Source organism: Cetorhinus maximus, chromosome 6 (genome assembly GCF_964194155.1).
Source record: "Cetorhinus maximus chromosome 6, sCetMax3.hap1.1, whole genome shotgun sequence".
NCBI lineage: Eukaryota > Metazoa > Chordata > Chondrichthyes > Lamniformes > Cetorhinidae > Cetorhinus > Cetorhinus maximus.
Window position 1 is genome coordinate 130,368,402 of NC_135884.1, and position 17,920 is coordinate 130,386,321.

The 17,920-nt window shown below is 38.3% G+C and overlaps 2 protein-coding genes across 5 annotated transcripts in view; one reads left to right on the forward strand and one right to left on the reverse strand.

The window, feature by feature from the left end:
- Positions 1–4,096: 4,096 nt before the first annotated feature.
- On the reverse strand, positions 4,097–11,890 carry psmd7 (proteasome 26S subunit, non-ATPase 7). The gene is made up of 7 exons (XM_078544536.1): positions 11,728–11,890; positions 8,728–8,819; positions 7,955–8,047; positions 7,195–7,292; positions 6,250–6,330; positions 5,218–5,309; positions 4,097–4,716 (listed from the first exon to the last, which is right to left on the reverse strand). Exons 1-7 carry the CDS (start codon positions 11,799–11,801, stop codon positions 4,290–4,292), a joined length of 957 nt encoding a protein of 318 aa, XP_078400662.1. The 5' UTR covers positions 11,802–11,890; the 3' UTR covers positions 4,097–4,289.
- A 32-nt stretch (positions 11,891–11,922) lies between these two features.
- dhx38 (DEAH (Asp-Glu-Ala-His) box polypeptide 38) overlaps positions 11,923–17,920 on the forward strand; it is a 139,710-nt gene continuing 133,712 nt past the window's right edge. For 2 of the 4 annotated variants that reach the window (XM_078544532.1, XM_078544535.1), the window contains exons 1-2: positions 11,981–12,180; positions 13,597–13,972. In XM_078544532.1, the coding sequence (XP_078400658.1) occupies positions 13,662–13,972 (311 nt within the window). In that variant the 5' untranslated portion in view covers positions 11,981–12,180; positions 13,597–13,661. Of the gene's footprint in view, positions 12,181–13,596; positions 13,973–17,920 lie in introns of all 4 variants that reach the window. The other 2 variants (XM_078544533.1, XM_078544534.1) reach the window with 2 other exon arrangements.

Consider the following 17,920-nt stretch of genomic DNA (forward strand, 5'->3'; position numbering starts at 1 on the left):
AAAGGTCGAAAGGCTACTTTCTGCTGTAGCTGGTTATGCACATTAAAAGGGATTTCGTTCATGTTCTTGGCAGTCACAGTATAATATTAATTGCACCTTTAAGACCACCACTGCATTTTGGTTTGATTTTCACCTGTTTCCAAAAGTGCGATACAACGCATTTTAATTTTACTGAAATCAATACTGTTTATCATTACAGTTATCATTCAGGGCCACATAAAAGTATAGTACTTTGACTGACAGAGTCATTGCATCACTAATTTATTATTTCTCACCATATTGTTAGGTATCTTTCATACCAAGAGTTATAGATTCTGTTTTCAGTCTAATTGTATGTTCAACATTAGTCTTTTGAATTTACTTAAACCTCCTAACAGAAGAGAGGACAGGAAGGGCTGAAGGAAAGCAGAACAAAGGCAGACATAAGATTAACAGTTAATACTAAAAATACAATGAAATCAAAAAGACGATAAACAGAAATAGTGACAGAAACAGGGAAGCCAAAGAGCAAAAGAGAGAGAAGCAATGAGACACTGTACTCCCCATAGTGATGTGAAGAAAGCTGCACTACCTTGATGGTTTCAGAATATGGTTTTCCCTTTAGTCCACATAGTGCAAAGAAATCTGTCGTTAGCAGCTTAGTTTTCCAGGTAAAGATAGTTTTAACATTTAATATGATGTAAGATTAATGACAGACTATATAATGATCATGTTGAAGTACCTTCAGAGACTTTTCCATTTAATATCTTTAGACCAGAAATTACTTATCTTGGTGATGATTTTGCCTTCCAGTAAAATAGTTACACCAAACTGGAAACTGAGCTTATTCATATGCAGGTTTGTTTCAATGATTTGATGTGTAATTACATCATAGTAAGTGATGTAGCCTCTAAAACATTGCCAAATTATGAATGAGTAACAAGAGATGCACACACACATGATTTCAAAAATCAAATTTTAAAAATGTGTGACAGTGGCCTTAGGCGAATATACCCAAACTTGGAAACCTAGTACAGACATAACTGATGTTCCTTCAAGAGTGGAGGAAACAGATCTGCAGGTGCCCACTGAAGCACCTGATGTTCAGGCAACTCTAGAAAAGGAGGTTCCTGACAAGCCATCTGAAGTTGTCGAGCAGAGATGCTCTACATGCATAAGGAAACTCCCAGAAAGACTGAATTTGTAAATTACTTATCAGTGTAAATATTTTGCTATTTTGAGAAAATTGTAATTGTAAATATAAAATATATTTGAGTAAAGGGGGAAGGGGTGTGGTAATTATGAATTTATCTGATGTGTAATATACATTTAAGAAGAACGTTGTTATAAAGGAGGATCACATGATCGTTGTATCCAATAGTAGAAGAGCATGGGCTACCTCAGTATTTAGTAGTTGGTAGTGTAGAGATAGAGTTTGAAGTGTAAGCACATGTTTAGTTGCTGCCTGGTACCTTTGTAAATAAACTAAGAGTTCCACCTATGAAGTCTCTGCTGATCAACTCTATCAGTAGCTCCAACTCCACTTACAACAAGCATGATACGAGAATCCATAGGATCAAACAAATAACGAATAGTCAGCATGGATTCCAAAAGAAAAAAATCTTGCTTGACAAACCTTATTGAATTTTTTGTGGTTGTAAGAGAGGGTAGACAATGGTAATGCACTAGATATAACTTATATGGATTTTCAAAAGGCCTTCAATCAGGTGCCCCATAATAGACTAATGATTGAGGTCAGCGAATGCAGATTCAGGGGATAAGTACTGGCAGAAGGGATTGCTAGCTGACTTCAAGACAAAAAGCAGAGTGTGGTACTCCGAGGAGTACCAAGGGGTAGTGATTCAGAGTGGCAGAAGGGAGGGGAAGTGGTATTTCACAAGGATCATCTTCTCCTTCTTAGACAATCCATCGGGATTGAGGACAACTTGCTTTGACTCCGATTTGATGGGTTCTGAAATGTAAACTCTGCCACATACGGGGCAGGTGGTGCTTGAACGGTTGGTTAGATGGGTTGTTCTGAGGTTTATGTACTCCCTCCGGCTGCTCAACTTTGGGAACATGCAGAGACAATGGAGTCTTTCTGTGTGTCTGGTGCCTTCCTAAGTGAATCTTCTCCATTTTAGTCAGTAACAAGCCAAGGACCCCTGAGTCAGCAGGTATGTTGACAGCTTCAGCGATGGTTTAAGGACATCACTAAAGTGTTTTTGCTGTCTCCTGCTATGACAAGGTTCTGAGTAAAGCAGCTGTTTCAGGAGTCTGATGTCAGAGATACAACCAACATGTCCCACCCAGTGCAGCTAGTTTTGGTTAGCATCTTGATACCAGGCATGTTGGCTTGGGAGAGGCTGCTGCTTTTGGATCGCCTTTCTTGCTACCAGATTTGGAGTTTCTTGTGAAGGCACTGCTGATGGTACTTCTCCGGTGCTTTGAGGTGTCTGCTGTAGATCATCCAAGTCTCCGAAGCACGGGGATCACTACTATGTATCAGGTTTGAGATACTGGTCTTCAAATACTCATTTCCTTAGTTGGCTGAATGCTGAGCTGGCACATTGGAGCGATGATTAAATTTGTCATCTCTGTCTATCTTCATCGAGAGGAGGCTCCCAAGGTACAGAAAATGGTCCACATGTTCCAGGGTCTCAGCGTTGATCTTATTTGAGAGGGGAGGTGTTTAGCTGTGGGAGCTGGCTGGAAGGGGACCTTAATTTTCTAGGTGTTTAGTGAAAGGCCCATTTTTTCATATGCTTCATAGAAAGAGTTGACAATGACCTGGAGCTCTTTTTTTGAGTGAGCAAACACACAAGCGCTATCTGCATACTGAAGCTCTATGACTGAGGTTGAAGATTCCATTCTGGAATATTGGTGGCAATAAAGATTACATTCATGCCAAAATGCCTCTCTGGGAGTCAGTTGCTTTACAGGGAATTTAAGCCTATATTTTGCTATGCTATCCACTGAAGTATCTGCACTTTCAGCAGTAGAAGGAACCAGGGACTGAGGGGGATAAATAAAATTATCAGCTGGTACAACCAATTTACCTGCGCCATAATGGTGAAATTTTTGAAATCACTTTTTTTATCTTAATATTCTAATAATACAGCATTAGTTTAATCAAAGTATAATATACTCTTTACTGAAATGCACATTATTTGAATATCCTTTGAGTTCCCAATGAATCATTTCATTTTGGTCTTAATAGTATTTTCAATGCTATTTTGAATTTAATTAAGGAGATCCCTTTGTTACTATTATTGGTCTGTGAAATTTGATTCAAATTCTCAGCGACCGACTTAAAGGACTCGCACGACAAGGTTTCAAGTCTAAATTTTTTACTGCAACAAACAACTGAAATCAACATTGACTAAACATTACTTAGTAGGCAACTAATCCCAATATTGCACAGTCAATGCCATTCCTTGATTGGTGCACCTATGCAGTGCTACATGTCAGCCATGGTCAGTTTCCTCATTACATTTTTAAAGTTTTCATTTTCTGCCCAAGTAGTGGATTTCAGTGCTAAGGAATGGATACTTTTATCACTCAAGGTCAGCAACATACATTCCTAAGTTAGTTATAGGAATGATAGACGTAGTGTTCATATTCTTCAATCGTAGATCATTTGTTTGTGAAATTTTCCACCTTCACAGCAACTATGCTGAGTGAGGTTGCAAATGTGTTTCAATTTGTGGCCAGTTTTGTGATTAGATCTATGCCAACCAAGAATTAATTCAAGACAACCTAAAAATAAAACCTTTACAGCCGATTGAAAAGACACCCTTTTCTCTCAGCCCATCAGTCTTGGGCTGACTGCAAAGCTAAAAAGCACAAGCAGTGCCAAATCTCATTCTGGCTTCAGTACTATTCACCCATTCAGCCAACCAAATTGAAAATCATTCATTCTCCAGTAGAAGCCAAAGTGCAAATCTTAATTGTGTGGGTTTCAGATTAAAGTTAATCAATTTTTATCCCATACCTCTACTATGCAGCTACCAGGATAGTCATACTACAGAAAAAAAAGTGCAGGTTACATTTGGAAGCAGTTTGGTATTAGGTATTCTCAGTACCTTAAATGAATAACAGACTTGGGACAACAGTATTAGTAAAGCAATATTTATGATGTTTGAAGATTGAACATGTACATTGTACAGATACAGAAAACTGTCCCATGCAAACACAATGGCTGTAAATTTTGGCCCTTTTATTAGAGAAAGCCGAAGTATTAACATTCCCACTCGATACCGAGTATTCAAGTTGAAGTTCTATTTTTTTTTAAAAAAGCACTACACAATTTATTTTCTGTCTTTCTTCTCTTCCTTCTTAGTTTCACATTTTTCTTTGTCATCTTTCTTCTCTTTCTTTCCCTCTTCCTTATCTTGCCCTTCCTTCTTTTCTGCATCTCTGTTGGCAATTTTATTGTTGATTAAGTTGTGTAGAGCAACTACGGATCGAATAAGTGATGCAAGATATACCACCAACATCTGATCATTTGTCTTCAGGTAAAAGGCTTTCACAAACTCCTGCAGATTAACATCAGGCAGTAGGTTGAAGACATCCTGCAGCTGGTAGATAATTTGATGGTTGATGGGCAACTTTCCTGTGGCCACTTTCTCTAAGTAATTCCTTATCTCTAAAATTTTTGAGTTTAGTCCTTTGAGGCCATGCACTTGGTTTGTGATTCTCTGCGACAGTGTACCCACAGTAGTGTCCTTAATATCTCTGCAATGGGGACACAAGTAAAGAAACTGAACATTATGACTTGCTAAGACCAGACTCTAGAATAAAGTCAGACAACTTAAAAGTCACTCATTTAAAGAATTCAAAGGCACATATAGTGCAGGGAGGGTATGCATATCAACTGGAGGCTGTAGTCTCCAATGTTCATATCAAATGTCTTTAACAAAGTTCTAGTGGAATTGTAATTGCTCCAGTTAGAAACATGCCGAATGCAAATTTTTAAAAATCCCATGCCATCACCTGTGGACTACAGTACAATTCAATGGATAAATGGATTGTGATATACTGAATTATAGCTACAAAAATCAGCAGAATCATCATTTCAGTTTAATCTGCAGATTAATTTACAGTCCAATTACAAAAAGATTTAATTACTTCCCACCCACACCACATCAAGTCTACTAACACAGTATCAAAGGGGGATGGTGGAATAAATTTACTGAACTTTGCCCGAGGACAAAGAATTTGACATTGCCAGCTTACCGTAGCAAGTGCTCCACTCCAACTTCTTCTGCTTCCTCTGCTCCTATTTCACTCGTCACATGTTCAAATGTTTTGGAAGTTGGAGTGCCGTCCTGAAGAGATACCACACAGTTACTGTTGAGCTTAATATCCATTCATCGAGAGCTGTTGTCTGTTGTTGGGTTGGGTTTGCGGATATTTGAGGGGGAGACACTGACCAACCTATAATTACTCTCCTTTATATTTTTCCCCTCTTTTCTTGAAGGTACTGATTCTTGCTTTGGTATGAGTAAATTCTGTCAGACACCTCATGTTCTGCCCAAATATACATTGCTGACGTGCAAGCCTAGATGGCAAACGCAGGAGGCTATTTTGCCACAGAAGGATTTTCAGCTAAATCTAATCATGTATCATTTCAACAATCAATGCGCTCAATCCTTACTCAGAGTCACTGGCAAACATCCTGAATAATTCTTTGTCCAGAGTGTCAAAGTCAGTTGTAGAATTCCTAATATAGCCCTGGCCAAAAATCAAGCCTCTGTGGAACTGGCAATAATTGACTTCCTTTCCTTTCTTGGGCACCGATCTGGAAGGAGGGCTAAAAAATGTCCCAATGACAGAATACTGCTGAGATAACCTCTGATCATCATCTAATAAGGGAAAGTATGCTGTTCAATGTTATTTCTATTTTCCAATTTTAAAAATGAATACCCAAGTGATAAGGAGGGCAGAAGATGAAAGTGATTGAATAGAGTAACATTAAAGCAGCCTCCTCATCAATATGGAAATGCGGGAGAAAGTCACATAGTTAATGCCTTTGAACAACCAAAGGGTCAGTCTTTGGGCTTTTGGGTTTATGAGTAGGATAGAGTTCCAAGTTCAGTTGTTAATGGAATCATTTTTAAACTCAGCTTTGATAATTTTGGAACCTATCGGAAAAAATATAAATTACAAATTTCAGTGGGTTTTAGTGACTGAAAAAAACTATCGAAATGATTAATTACATTTAGGCATTGACATATATGTGTTAAGAAATTATAACGCAGTACTTACATCATGAACTTCCTCTACTGAAATATAAGCCTCTGTTGGCAGCCCCAGGTCTTTAGGCTTGACATCAATGATGACCAAAACCTTTAAAAAAAAATTATAGTTTTATCAGAGTCTCAAGAAGCTATTTATATTCCATTATAGTAAAATATTGATAAAATAGATATTCTTTCTGTAACACTAGGAATCAAGCATATTGTGAAACATTATAATGTAACATTTATTATGATGCAAAGCAACATTATGTTTCACGTTGGGTAATTATTGACTGTTATTTACAAGCCCTGCAACTGAAGAGGATAATGGGAAAGTCTGTTGTATTCCATTACTATGTTATCCCGGTAATTTCACTAAGAGATGAGAACAAAAAAACTATAGTGTTCGCAGTAACTCAGTAAATGCAAACTTCCAAATGGTACCACGTTAGGAAAGAAAATGATGGGGTTCTTTACCAATATGTGTATTACAGCCAAAGTTGACAGGATATTAATCGATTTCACTTCAGACCGACTTACAACAAAAGTTTTTGCCACATCTTCTGTCCTAACAACCAAATTGATGTACAATATACCTTTGCAAAAAAGTTGGAGATGCTGCACATGATCCTTTATTAAAAATATGAACCTGAAATGTCACTAGGTTTTTTTAAAAAACACACATGCAATGAAAATGCGATTGGCAAAAAGCAATTACAAGTTGGGTCAAAATCTACTTAACTCTTCAATAAAGAGACTGAAAGTCTTAAATTATACCCAGTTGGGTCACCAGCTAATGAAAGTATGGAAGCTTGTATTCAGAACAAACACCTTTAAACCATTAAAATTACTTTACAATAATTTAGTGTGCCATCCAAAATAAATGCTGATGTACATAATGTACGGAGCAAAACAGCGTAATTTACCATGAACTAATTAAGCTATTCAAAAGAGGAAAAGTCTAAAACCTTACAGAATTAGGACAGTATCGTTTCATCAGTTCATTGATAGCAATGTCATTTTTGTGTAACTTGGGTCCAGTGTGGTACCATCCAACGATCCTTTCCCTGGCTAAGACAGATACACCATGGTCCATTAAAATTCAATTCACTAATTGTTAGACAATCATTAGACCCACCACATTGATCAAGCAGCACAGTGTGAACAGCATTTCATTCAACCTATTCCTTCCAAAAAAAGAAACCTGACTCTACTTGACTAGCACAAATATAACTTAATGAAATTTATGTATCTCATTACAAGCTTCTGTACTGAAAATGGCAGTCTGCAGACAGGATTTTAAAATATTGTTCTTATATATTATTCTAAAATAAATGCAGATTTGAAATGAGAGATTCCTGTTTAACACTCACTTAATTTCTCATTTAAAATTTATTTTCTCTAATTTGACATCCAATTATGCTGAGAAACAGATTGATTTTTGTTACTCAAACTGATCACACAAGGAAATATACAATAGTATTGCAGTTAACATTTTATTTGTTAAAGCAAAATATCCATTGTTCAATTCCCTTCCCCTTGGGGGATAGGCCTCACCCACTCAACTCACCCAAGTGCCTTATTAGGTATCAGGAACTCAACATAGATTTAAGGAATAGTCCATAATAAAGCCACTGAGTATGATTAAAATAAAACAGCATCTAGCAGGTACAATATGAGCTTAACTGTGAGGTACTGTAGAAGGATGTGAGGTACTGTAGAAGGAATCTTACCATTCACTTTCTTGAACATCCCATACATATTTTCCAAGTAATCATGATCCAGGAACCAAACTGAATCATCTTTCTCATCTTCATCGAATGGAACTAACATGGAAAAGAACATACAAAAGGTAAAATGTTCTATAATACCGGACATCTCTAATACAGCTGTTTTAATTGTATTGTTCAAGAATTTCCTTTCCATTTTAACAAGCATAACGTTGAAAAGATAACCAGGCTCTACTTTTCAACCCAAAATATAATTTAAATTACAAATATTGATTATTTAAAATGTACGTAAAGTGTTCTTGCTCCTAGTCAAAGTTTATAAAAACCGATTTTGTTCAAAATGCAATAACTGGCCTTGAAGGATTTTTGCTAAGCTAACATATTTACAGTTACACTAGCACCTTTGAAAAGGCTCCAACACTTCTGTAAAAAGTAATAATGTACATCATTTCCAAGGTTTTTTATTCAAAAAAATATGAACAATCTAAAGAACAAACACATTTGCATTAATGGTTTTTCAAAATTGAGATTAATATTTGATTTATAGTATCCAAACTAGATGGACTATTCCACAGCAACATTTATTGCTTCAATTAAAAAACTACATCACTGGCATCAAAATTTCATGGGACTAAACTTCCCATTTGGCCAGTCCTAAGTGGTAGATCTTGACTGAGGACTATGATAGGTCATTCAAAATTATAAGTTATTCACATTCAATAATTAATCATTGCTTATCAGTAATAACCAGATTTACTGTTAACTTTGGCTCTTACCTGCAAAACTGTTTGAAACATCAAGTACCTTTTTGTGCCAGGAACCCAGCAACACTCCAACTACTCGTTTTTGATTTCCAACTTTTCCTATTCTGAATATTAAAATGAGAAGTTACCATAATGAATAATTTAACAATTATCTTAAGAAAAGCAATGCAATGAGCTCAGTAAATGTGCCAATAATTAAAAACTCCCTAAAAACTATAATATTCCAAAAAAATTTATTTTCAAAAAATATGTTCCTTCCTTAAGCATTACTTTTCCCTATAAGCTAGTGAAAATATTGTAATTAATTCCAGGTCCAACACATTTTAGCATAAGTGTGTGGCAAAGTTGACATTAATAATTTAAAATCAGAATTAGTCCTTTAAAAACAAGAATTACCAGCTTGATAAGTTTGATTTGTTAAAGGAATATTTCCATTCAGACCTGTAATACGCTATTGATTACGTCTAGCCACCTTACCTTAACTAACAAGCATATGTGTCTTCTGATATTTTGAGCACTATTGAACTTGCTGCTATTTATGTAATGAGGTAGGGAAAGATATTATTCAGCAAGCAAAACTGTCCACTTTCTGTATTTCAAGCACCATCCTCCCACTCCCTGCCATTTGCATTTTCAGCAAAGGAACTTATCTGCTTTTCATTGCATATTTTGTGTACGTCATTAGCATTTTAAATTTGTTGCCCCCATCACAGATTACAGCAACAACTCTCAGCTTGGCTATGTTGGCAGTATTCACCCCTCCAAGTCAAAGTTATGAATTCCAGTTCCATTCAGGACTTTACTAATTTCAACAATGCAGCGTTCAACCTGAGGCACCATCTTTCAGACCAGGTGCTAAATCAAAGTTTGCTTGTTTGGATGGATATTAAAAAAAAGTCTCAAGTGTTATTCCAAGAGCCAGGAGTTCTCCTGGCTTCCAATAAGCAGCACCACCAAAAGCAGCCTATTCAGTATTTCATCTCATTAGCTGTCAGTGTACCTTTGGGTACAATATCAATTTGTGCATACCAAGTTGTAGATGAGGTTCACAGCCCAAAGGATTGGCTCGTATATTACTTTGGTTGAAACTGTGTATAAAAATAAACATTTGTTTAAAACGAATGAAAATTGGCAATAAATTCTTCACTTAAGATGTATTTTGGCTAATCTTTAAGAATGCATGGGTAATGTGTAGAAACAAAAAAAAATGGTTGGGAATATTAACAATGGAAGGAAAAATAATTTTCTGTTTTTTCTGTTCCTCGTATGTGATCCTTCCAGTCTGCATGTTCACCCAGGTGATGCTTAACACCTAGGTTGCACAGCTAAATATTTAGCCAGATATGTCAATGTTCATAAAATCGACCCAAGATTCTAAAATAACGTACAGTAACAAGTTCATCCAATTCAAATGTATGTCAAAAAAGTTGGTATTTATCTCAGATGAAACAAACATTTGGCCAAATGCACAAAGCTGGGTTTTAATTCAGGTTTTCCTTGCTCTTTACTCATGTGACAGCATTGAAATACAAGTTGGATGTGTCTGAGACACAAAATAGACCAAAAACACACACGTTACTTATATTCCAACAGACACAATGTCTAATTTTGGGTGCATCACATTAAACAACAGAGGTTATTAGGATTACGTGCTGCTAGAAGTAACACCAAGTATATTTGTGGCTAATTTTAAACACCATTTGTTTTGAGGGTTTCATTTTTAATTTTAAAAAGGACAATAGACTAAAAAAACAAGTAAATTTATGTGGAGAAAATCAGATTTCATTTTGAACACTGCAAAAAGCTGAGGAAATGTCAAGCAAAGGACTTAAAAACAGATGAGTTGAATGAAAACACCACTTTCATGACATCACCAGACTCTCACTTAATCCACGATTACATAGAATTTCCAGCACAAAAACAGGCCATTCCAACCAACTAGTCTATGCCAGTGTTTATGCTCCACAAAAGCTTCCATGAACCCAACTTTATCTAACCATATCAGCATATCCCTTAAACGCATACGCTATTCACATCAATGATTCCATGTGGTAAAAGTTCAAAGGTGTAGACCATGATTTTCAGCAGTCTGTTTAGCATTCAAAATTAATTCTGTAATTATTACCAGTCACAGAAGCACCAGTGGCACACATTCATACTGAGTTGCAGATTCTCAACAAAATGACAAGTATCTGGAAAATGTGATAGAGAGAAACTATCTAGTCTATCCTCTGGTGTGGGATAGTTTAGAACAAGGCAGCAAAACCTTGAAAATTAGAGCTAGGCCATTCAGCAGTTATGGAAGGAAGCTCTTCTTCACACAAAGGGTCCTGGAAATCTGGAACTGTCTCCCAAAAAGCTGTGAAGGCTGGGTCTATCGAAAATCTCAAAACTGAGGTTGATAGGTTTTTATTTGGTAAGGGTTACAGGACCAAGCTGGATAGATGGGAGTTACGAACAGGTGTAATCGAATGCCAGACCTGGCTCGAGGGGCTGAACAGCCCACTCCCTTTTCGATGTTTCACAGCAGCACCTAATGACGATTTCTAGTCCCTTTCAAAACACTACATGGCACAACCTTAGTTTCCAGTTCCTGCTAAAAAATCTCACACACAGTCAACTGACGTTTAATTTGCAACATTTTATCAGGGTAACGAATTGCACTTTCTTCCCAGGACTTTAACAACCTAGTTAACTTTAATCTATATTGGCAACTAAATAAATACATATAGAAGTTAAATCCAGTCAGTAGCACCATCTTCAATGGAGATCCATTTAAAATCGAAGGAGAGATTTAGATAGAAGCTGAGGAGGTGAGAGTTGGGATCAGCTTGAGAGAAGATGCTGCCGGTGTGACTCAGCAGCAGTGGCTGCAACTTGGGGCAGTCACTGTCTATCTGTGTGTGTGAAGGGGAGGCCACAGGCCTGGAGTCCGCCCTCGCCCTGCTGCGGCTCAGCCAGTCCCATACACACATCAAACCCAACCTCAGCCGGTTACCATCTCCTCTTTACCTGTTAAAATGATCCACGACGCTCAGCAACACCAGCGGGTGAACCACCACTTTCTCCACCACAGGATCCGGCATTATCTCTGAGTCGCCGCGGCCGCCAGAGAGGAGGGAAGGGATGGGGACGCGGGACAGGAGGGGGGGTGGGGGGAAGAGAAAACGCACACACCGGAAATAGTTCCGCCGCTCGTGACCTCATTTCCGATCCATGTCCCGGCAACCGTGGCGACACCGGAAGTGATGGCGGCCATGTTGGTGAGGGCAGGTAGGGTGAATGGCTGAAGCAGGGTTGTGAGTCGAGGCTGTGGGACAGTGGTAGCGCCGGGGACAGGCCTCTCGCTGCCTGGCGTTGGTTTTTAGTGAAGTGCTGCGCTGCGCTGGTGTGAAACGGCGCAGCAGGTGCTGTTTGGTGTGAGGGAGCGGCCTGTGGGACTGGGAGTATTAACTTCACAGGCAGGTAAAGGGGGCTGTGTTCCTGTGAGTGAGGATGGAGGAAATCGTTAAAATGGTCACACTGGCTTTTTAACATACAGAGTTACTCATCCCAATCACCCAACTTTCCCTTAAAGAAGCGTTCACAAGCAGTAAGTGCAGTCTGATCCTGCAATGCAGTGTATTTAATGAACTGCGGAGCCTTGTGCTGTCATCTCCAAAATCTTTGCCCATTTTTCCTGAAACTCCATATTTGAATCCCTCCAATCAGATTTCTGCCCCTGCCACAGTACTGAAATGGCTCTTACAGAATTCACAAATGACATCCTGAGTGACTGTGACAGGTGCACTTTCCCTCCTCATCATTTTTGAGCTGTCTGCAGCTTTTGACGTGATTGATCACACCATCCTCCTCCAAAGCCTCTTCACTGTTGTCCAGCTGTGTGGGACTGCTTCCACCTGGATCCATTCTCACCTGTCTAATAGCCAGAGCATCACCAGCAATCGCTTCTCTTTCCACCTCTGCACTCTTACCTTTGGTACCCCCAAGGATCTGTGCTTGGTCCTTTTCTATTTCTGTACATGCTGTCTCTCAGCGACATCATCCAAAAACACAGCATCGGTTTCCACATGTATGCTGACGACACCACACTGTGTCCAAATTGTCTGACTGCTTGTCCAGCATCGAGCACTGGAGGAGTGGAAACTTCATCCAGCTGAATATTGGGAAGATTGAAGCCATTGTCTATTCCCTAGCCACTGATTCCATTCCTAGTAACTGTGTGGAGCTGAGACTGACTGTTTCTAATGTTGTCATATTTGTTCCCAAGATGACCTTCCAACCACATATCCGCACCATCACTAAGACTACCTTTTAACATCATCTGACTGCTCCCTCCCTCAATTCACTGCTGAAACCTGAGGTATATAAGCACAAAACTGAGCCAGAAGTCTGATTTCACGTGAAACTTTGAAGGAGGTTGTGCTTATTGGAAGAAATATTTGTTCCTGTAAAATACTTGGGTGTTCTTTAACAAACATATCCATTCTGAAATACTAAAATGACTTTTCAGGGTCAAAAGTTTAGCATTAGTTAATAGACATTTCTCTCCTCCCCGTGCCTTACCCTTTAAAGATTATTTGGATTTTATGTTTGCATAAAGTTTGAGTACAATTTAATAAAAGGAAGTTATGCTGGTCTTGCATGTGAATTAACTCACAATTTACTGTGAACGGTGTAGTGCTTTATATATCTGCTTTAGATACACTCTGAAAAATGAGGTAAAAATAACTAGGTGACAAATCATTACAATTACTATCTTTAATACTGCAGTGTAGGAATCTAATAATTATCAGTAGTTCTAGTAGAATAAAAACAAAAGCTTGAGTTAATTCAGTGTCTAGCTTTGCATAAATAACGTTCTGCTTGCCTTGTTTTTAGGAACATTTGCTTAAATCCTTTCAAAACCAGACTGGTGTGGACATTACCTGCTACAGCTATTGAGCATGAATGATGATGACTCCATTCACCGGCTGGAGGGCAGTGACCCTGGCAATCAGATTGGGGGATTAATAATAAAAAAGAAGAGTGCCTCAGATGACCAGCATATTTTTCGTGCACCAGCACCAAAGACCTCACTGTTAGGGCTTGATAAGTTGGCTGCCCAGAAAAGAAAAGAGCGGGAAGAGAAAGAAGAAGAAGAAGAAAAGAAGAAATCAAAGGTGTCATCATATAAAGACTGGGAGGAAGGAAAGGAAGACTTTGGTTCTGATGAGGAAAGTGGTGACAAAGTAGGCAGAGGTGGGAAAAAAGAGAGGTATGAAACTGCAGTTACAATTTATATCAATTTAATTTTTTTTTTCCTGTTATTTTTCTGCATTATTATCTATCCAAATTCATTTCCAACAGGAAGAGGAGGAGGATGATAAAGGTTCTCTTTTTGGTTGTTCAGTCAGTTCCTTTCAGACGTGGTAGCATAATGCAAATAGTACCTAGGATGACAAAAGATTAAATCTTTCTGTGTGAGTCTCTACACAGAAAATCATGATTTAACTTGATGACACCTCGACCTGTATTTTATCAGCCCTTTGGAGATGTGCGGGGGTCAGGATGGGTGGTGAAATGGTAATGGGAGGGAAGCCCAATGCCTTTGTGCTGGCAGGAGATATTCCCAGGGCCGGGAACGGCAGTCTGGAGGTGGGTGGCCAATTAAGTAAATCAATTGGCTTATTAATGCCCATTTTACCAGTCGTCCAGGATTTTGAGTGTCCGAATTAATTCGAGCTATCTGGTGAGTCTGCCAGCCACATTGAAGCAGCTTCCTGGGGGTGGGGACAATGGCCATTCCTGTGTCTCTGTCGCAGTGGAAGGTTCACCCCTCCGAGCAGTACATCCATAACTCTCGTACCAGCCCTTCAGATGGTGCCTCAGCATGGAGGCACCCTCTCTTTCTCTTTGCAGCCTCAGCGAGCTACTTCTTTCAGTGGCATGGCTGAGGCTGCAGAACTGCCAGTCCTCTGATTGGGTTGGCTGCTTGGAGTGGCAGCCCGCTGTCCTTAATTGGTTGGCAGTCCCAGCGGGGGCCTCTTAATCTTGATTTATTGGTTCTGGCATTGGGATCCAAGCCATGTCGGTAAAATCCTGGTCCCATCTACCTTTTTGCTCTCTCTCTGCAAATTTTACCACTCTGGCTGAACCACAGTTCCTGTGCAATATGGGTAACATTCAATCTCTGATGAATTATATTTTAGGTTGGTCTTGCATGATATTTTATCATATGCTACAAATGTTTAGAATACTCCTTTGGTTTTTCTTTCCTGTTCAAGCCACTTTCTTAAAAAAGTAAATCGATAAAATTCCTTTAAAATATTTGTCACTTGTAAGTTAATCTAAAAACAGTAACCATTTTTGACGGTGATTATTTACTTTTTTTTTGAAAATGTGCAATAGAGTTGTGAACAAGAAATTTTTGTTGGCACATCCATTAATAAAAAAATCATTATTTATAGATTGACTTTTTTGATTAAGATTACGATGAGTAAGTTCACAGTAAAAGCAAAAGGAAGCAGTTATGTTACAAATGTGTGGTTGCCACTTAAAAAGGCGTCATCGAGATGGGAGAGTAAAATAAAGAACATGGAGTTATAAAACCATTTTCACCAGGATATTCTGAAGCTCTTTAAAGCCACAAAAGTACTTCTGAAGTGTAGTTACTGTTGTACATGAGAGGAAATTCCAGTTTGCACACAGCAAGGGCCTGGCTAACAGCATTGAGATGAGTGATCAGATAATGTGATTTGGTCATGTTTGAGAGTTAATTACAGCAAATTCTCACTTAAAGTTGTAGTTGCATTTCTGAAAAGTGCAGCATTAAGTGAAATAACTTCAAGTGAATCAGACTTTTCCATTAACAACCAGCGTGAAAGCTGTAGTTAGGTTCTGTTTCTCATCAGAAAAATATATTAAAACATTATATCCTAAATTGAAATACTTGCTAAATTCCTATACTGGTACAAATGAAATAACATTTATATTTTTCAATTTATTTCATTTTGAAAGCAATATGCTAACTCTTTCTACATAATCCCTGCTCTCCAACCCTCCCGCTTACCGACTCTCTGGCTTGCTGCCTCCCTCCTCTCCCAGTTGCCGCTGATCCTGCTCACCAACCCTCTGGCCTGTCACACATTCTGCTCCCTGAACCTCCCTCTCGCTGCCCCTCCTGCTCCCCGATCCTTTCAGTCCCATTAATCCTGCTCACCGAACTTCCCACTTGTCACACATCCTCCTCCCTCTTGCCGAATTTCCTGTTCTCCGCCTCTGCCATTTGCCACTTCCCCCTCCCGAGCCCTTGGGAGATGAGCGGTGAAAGGCAGGAAGAGCTGCTTCAACATGCAAGAGGTAAGCCGCAAGCTGGAGAGACAGCGTGAGGAAGGGTCAGCAGAGAGTGGGAGAGGTCACGAGCCAGAGGATTAGCAAGAGGGAGGATCAGGGAGTGGGAAAAACCACTCCAAAATGATGCAGATTGGTTCACGAGACCTTACGTCAGACCTGGCGTGAAACAACTTTAAAATGAAACTCCCAATGCTAAATGCAAATATGGGACTCAATAACTGACTGTTAAAGCAGAACAGCTTAAAACAGGGCAACTTAAAACGGGGACTTAATGCATCTGGCCAGGGTAAAATATTTGGTTAGGACACCTGGAGTACTTTCCTGCTCTGCTTCGAATAGTGCCTTGGGATTTTTTTATGTCTGCATGAGAAGGCAAAAATCGCCTGAGTTTAATATTTCATTTGTAAGATGCTCCAACAGTCCAGCACTCCTCTATTGTTGCACTGAAGCGTCAGCTAAATTTAAGTCTCTAGAGTGGACCGAGCAGCAATGTTTAGTGTGGAGTTAGAAGAAAAATCTGTACTCACATGTCCATACGTATTTAACTGTTTGGTCCGTGTGTATCTATAAAGTCTGGGTAGTTTTAATATTACTTTTTACTTGACACTATATTGTCAATTTTTGATCACATAAAAACAACGTATGGAGTTTTGTCTTACGGAACTCTTATTTTTCGGCTTATTACATTGTGAAAATAGTACAAATATATAGTTACAACTGTCATAATATTTGCCCAATTCTATAAACAATATATTTGTGAAGGTCTAAAAATGTTATTTGTATCTAATTCAATAACCAAAAGTATTTCAATTATAGTGAAATTGCAGGTTAAGTATTTAAGTTCAAAAATATTGTTCACTCATGAGAATATTTTTGTGGCATTAAATGCATTTAGTGTGTCTCACTGTTTCGTTACTGACATTGCATTAGCTTTGTTGTATCTTTGAAGTGGGGACATAATATAATTTTAAATAAAAGTTTAATGAGCAATTAAATTGACTGAAGACCTCTCTTTGTCAGAAGGTTTTAAAGTGAATCATTCAGAAGCTAACTTTGAGTGTGCTGCCGATACTTGTGAAGTATAGGACATTGTATTGTTGCAGATAGCTGTATTGACAGAATTATTCACTGAACTTTTAAGCTTTTATCAAGTTACGTTGCTTAATATATTTGGGACAGTTGTCAGTAGAAAACCTTTCCATTTTTCCTAATGAATCCATGGATGAGTTATTCATTAAATCAGTTGAAATCCCAAAACATATGAAAGATAAATGTGTATTTGCATAAGGTTGTGGATGCAATTGGTGGAGTTGAGATATTTACTAAAGGGCTAGAAAACCCAAAGAACTAATTTTGTTGCGGCTGCAAGTTTTGGCATTGAAGTTCCATAAATATCAACACAATCAAGTATATAGACTCTGTATTTGTGAGAAATGGTTACCTCTCAATGGCATAGTAATTGGAATGAGTAAGATGAAGGTTTGCATCCATAATTTCTCCCATGGGGAGATTAAGCAATGTCAGCTATACTTTGTAGAGTTTTACCAAGAACAGCGTAGACACTTCGTCAAGAAAGGGGGAACATTTAAAGGATTAACTGCTCCTGTACATGTTCTACTTAAATCCTTTTAGGAAAGGAAAGAACTTGGATTTACATAGAACCTTATTGTATCTTTATAGCATACCAATGCCCTTCACATTGAACTAGTTACTTGAAGTGCAGTTACCAAATCTTACCAATGTAAACAAACTTTTAACTTTTGGAAGTTGAGAGGTGAAGTAGATATAGCATTTATTTGATTGCCTTTTTCTATTTCCTTGTGGAAAAGTAAGATCTCTATGTTGCTAATTATTTACACCCAAGCTAAAT

Bases quoted from the DNA above. Each gene is read 5' to 3' on its own strand.
- psmd7 (XM_078544536.1), bottom strand. From the start codon at position 11,801: ATGCCGGATCCTGTGGTGGAGAAAGTGGTGGTTCACCCGCTGGTGTTG. The intron at 7,293-7,954 runs GTAAGATTCCTT...TATCTGTCTTAG, and splicing joins GATGTTCAAGAAAGTGAATG to CCAGGGAAAGGATCGTTGGA. The intron at 6,331-7,194 runs GTAAGGTTTTAG...TTTTTTTTAAAG, and splicing joins AACGATACTGTCCTAATTCT to GTTTTGGTCATCATTGATGT.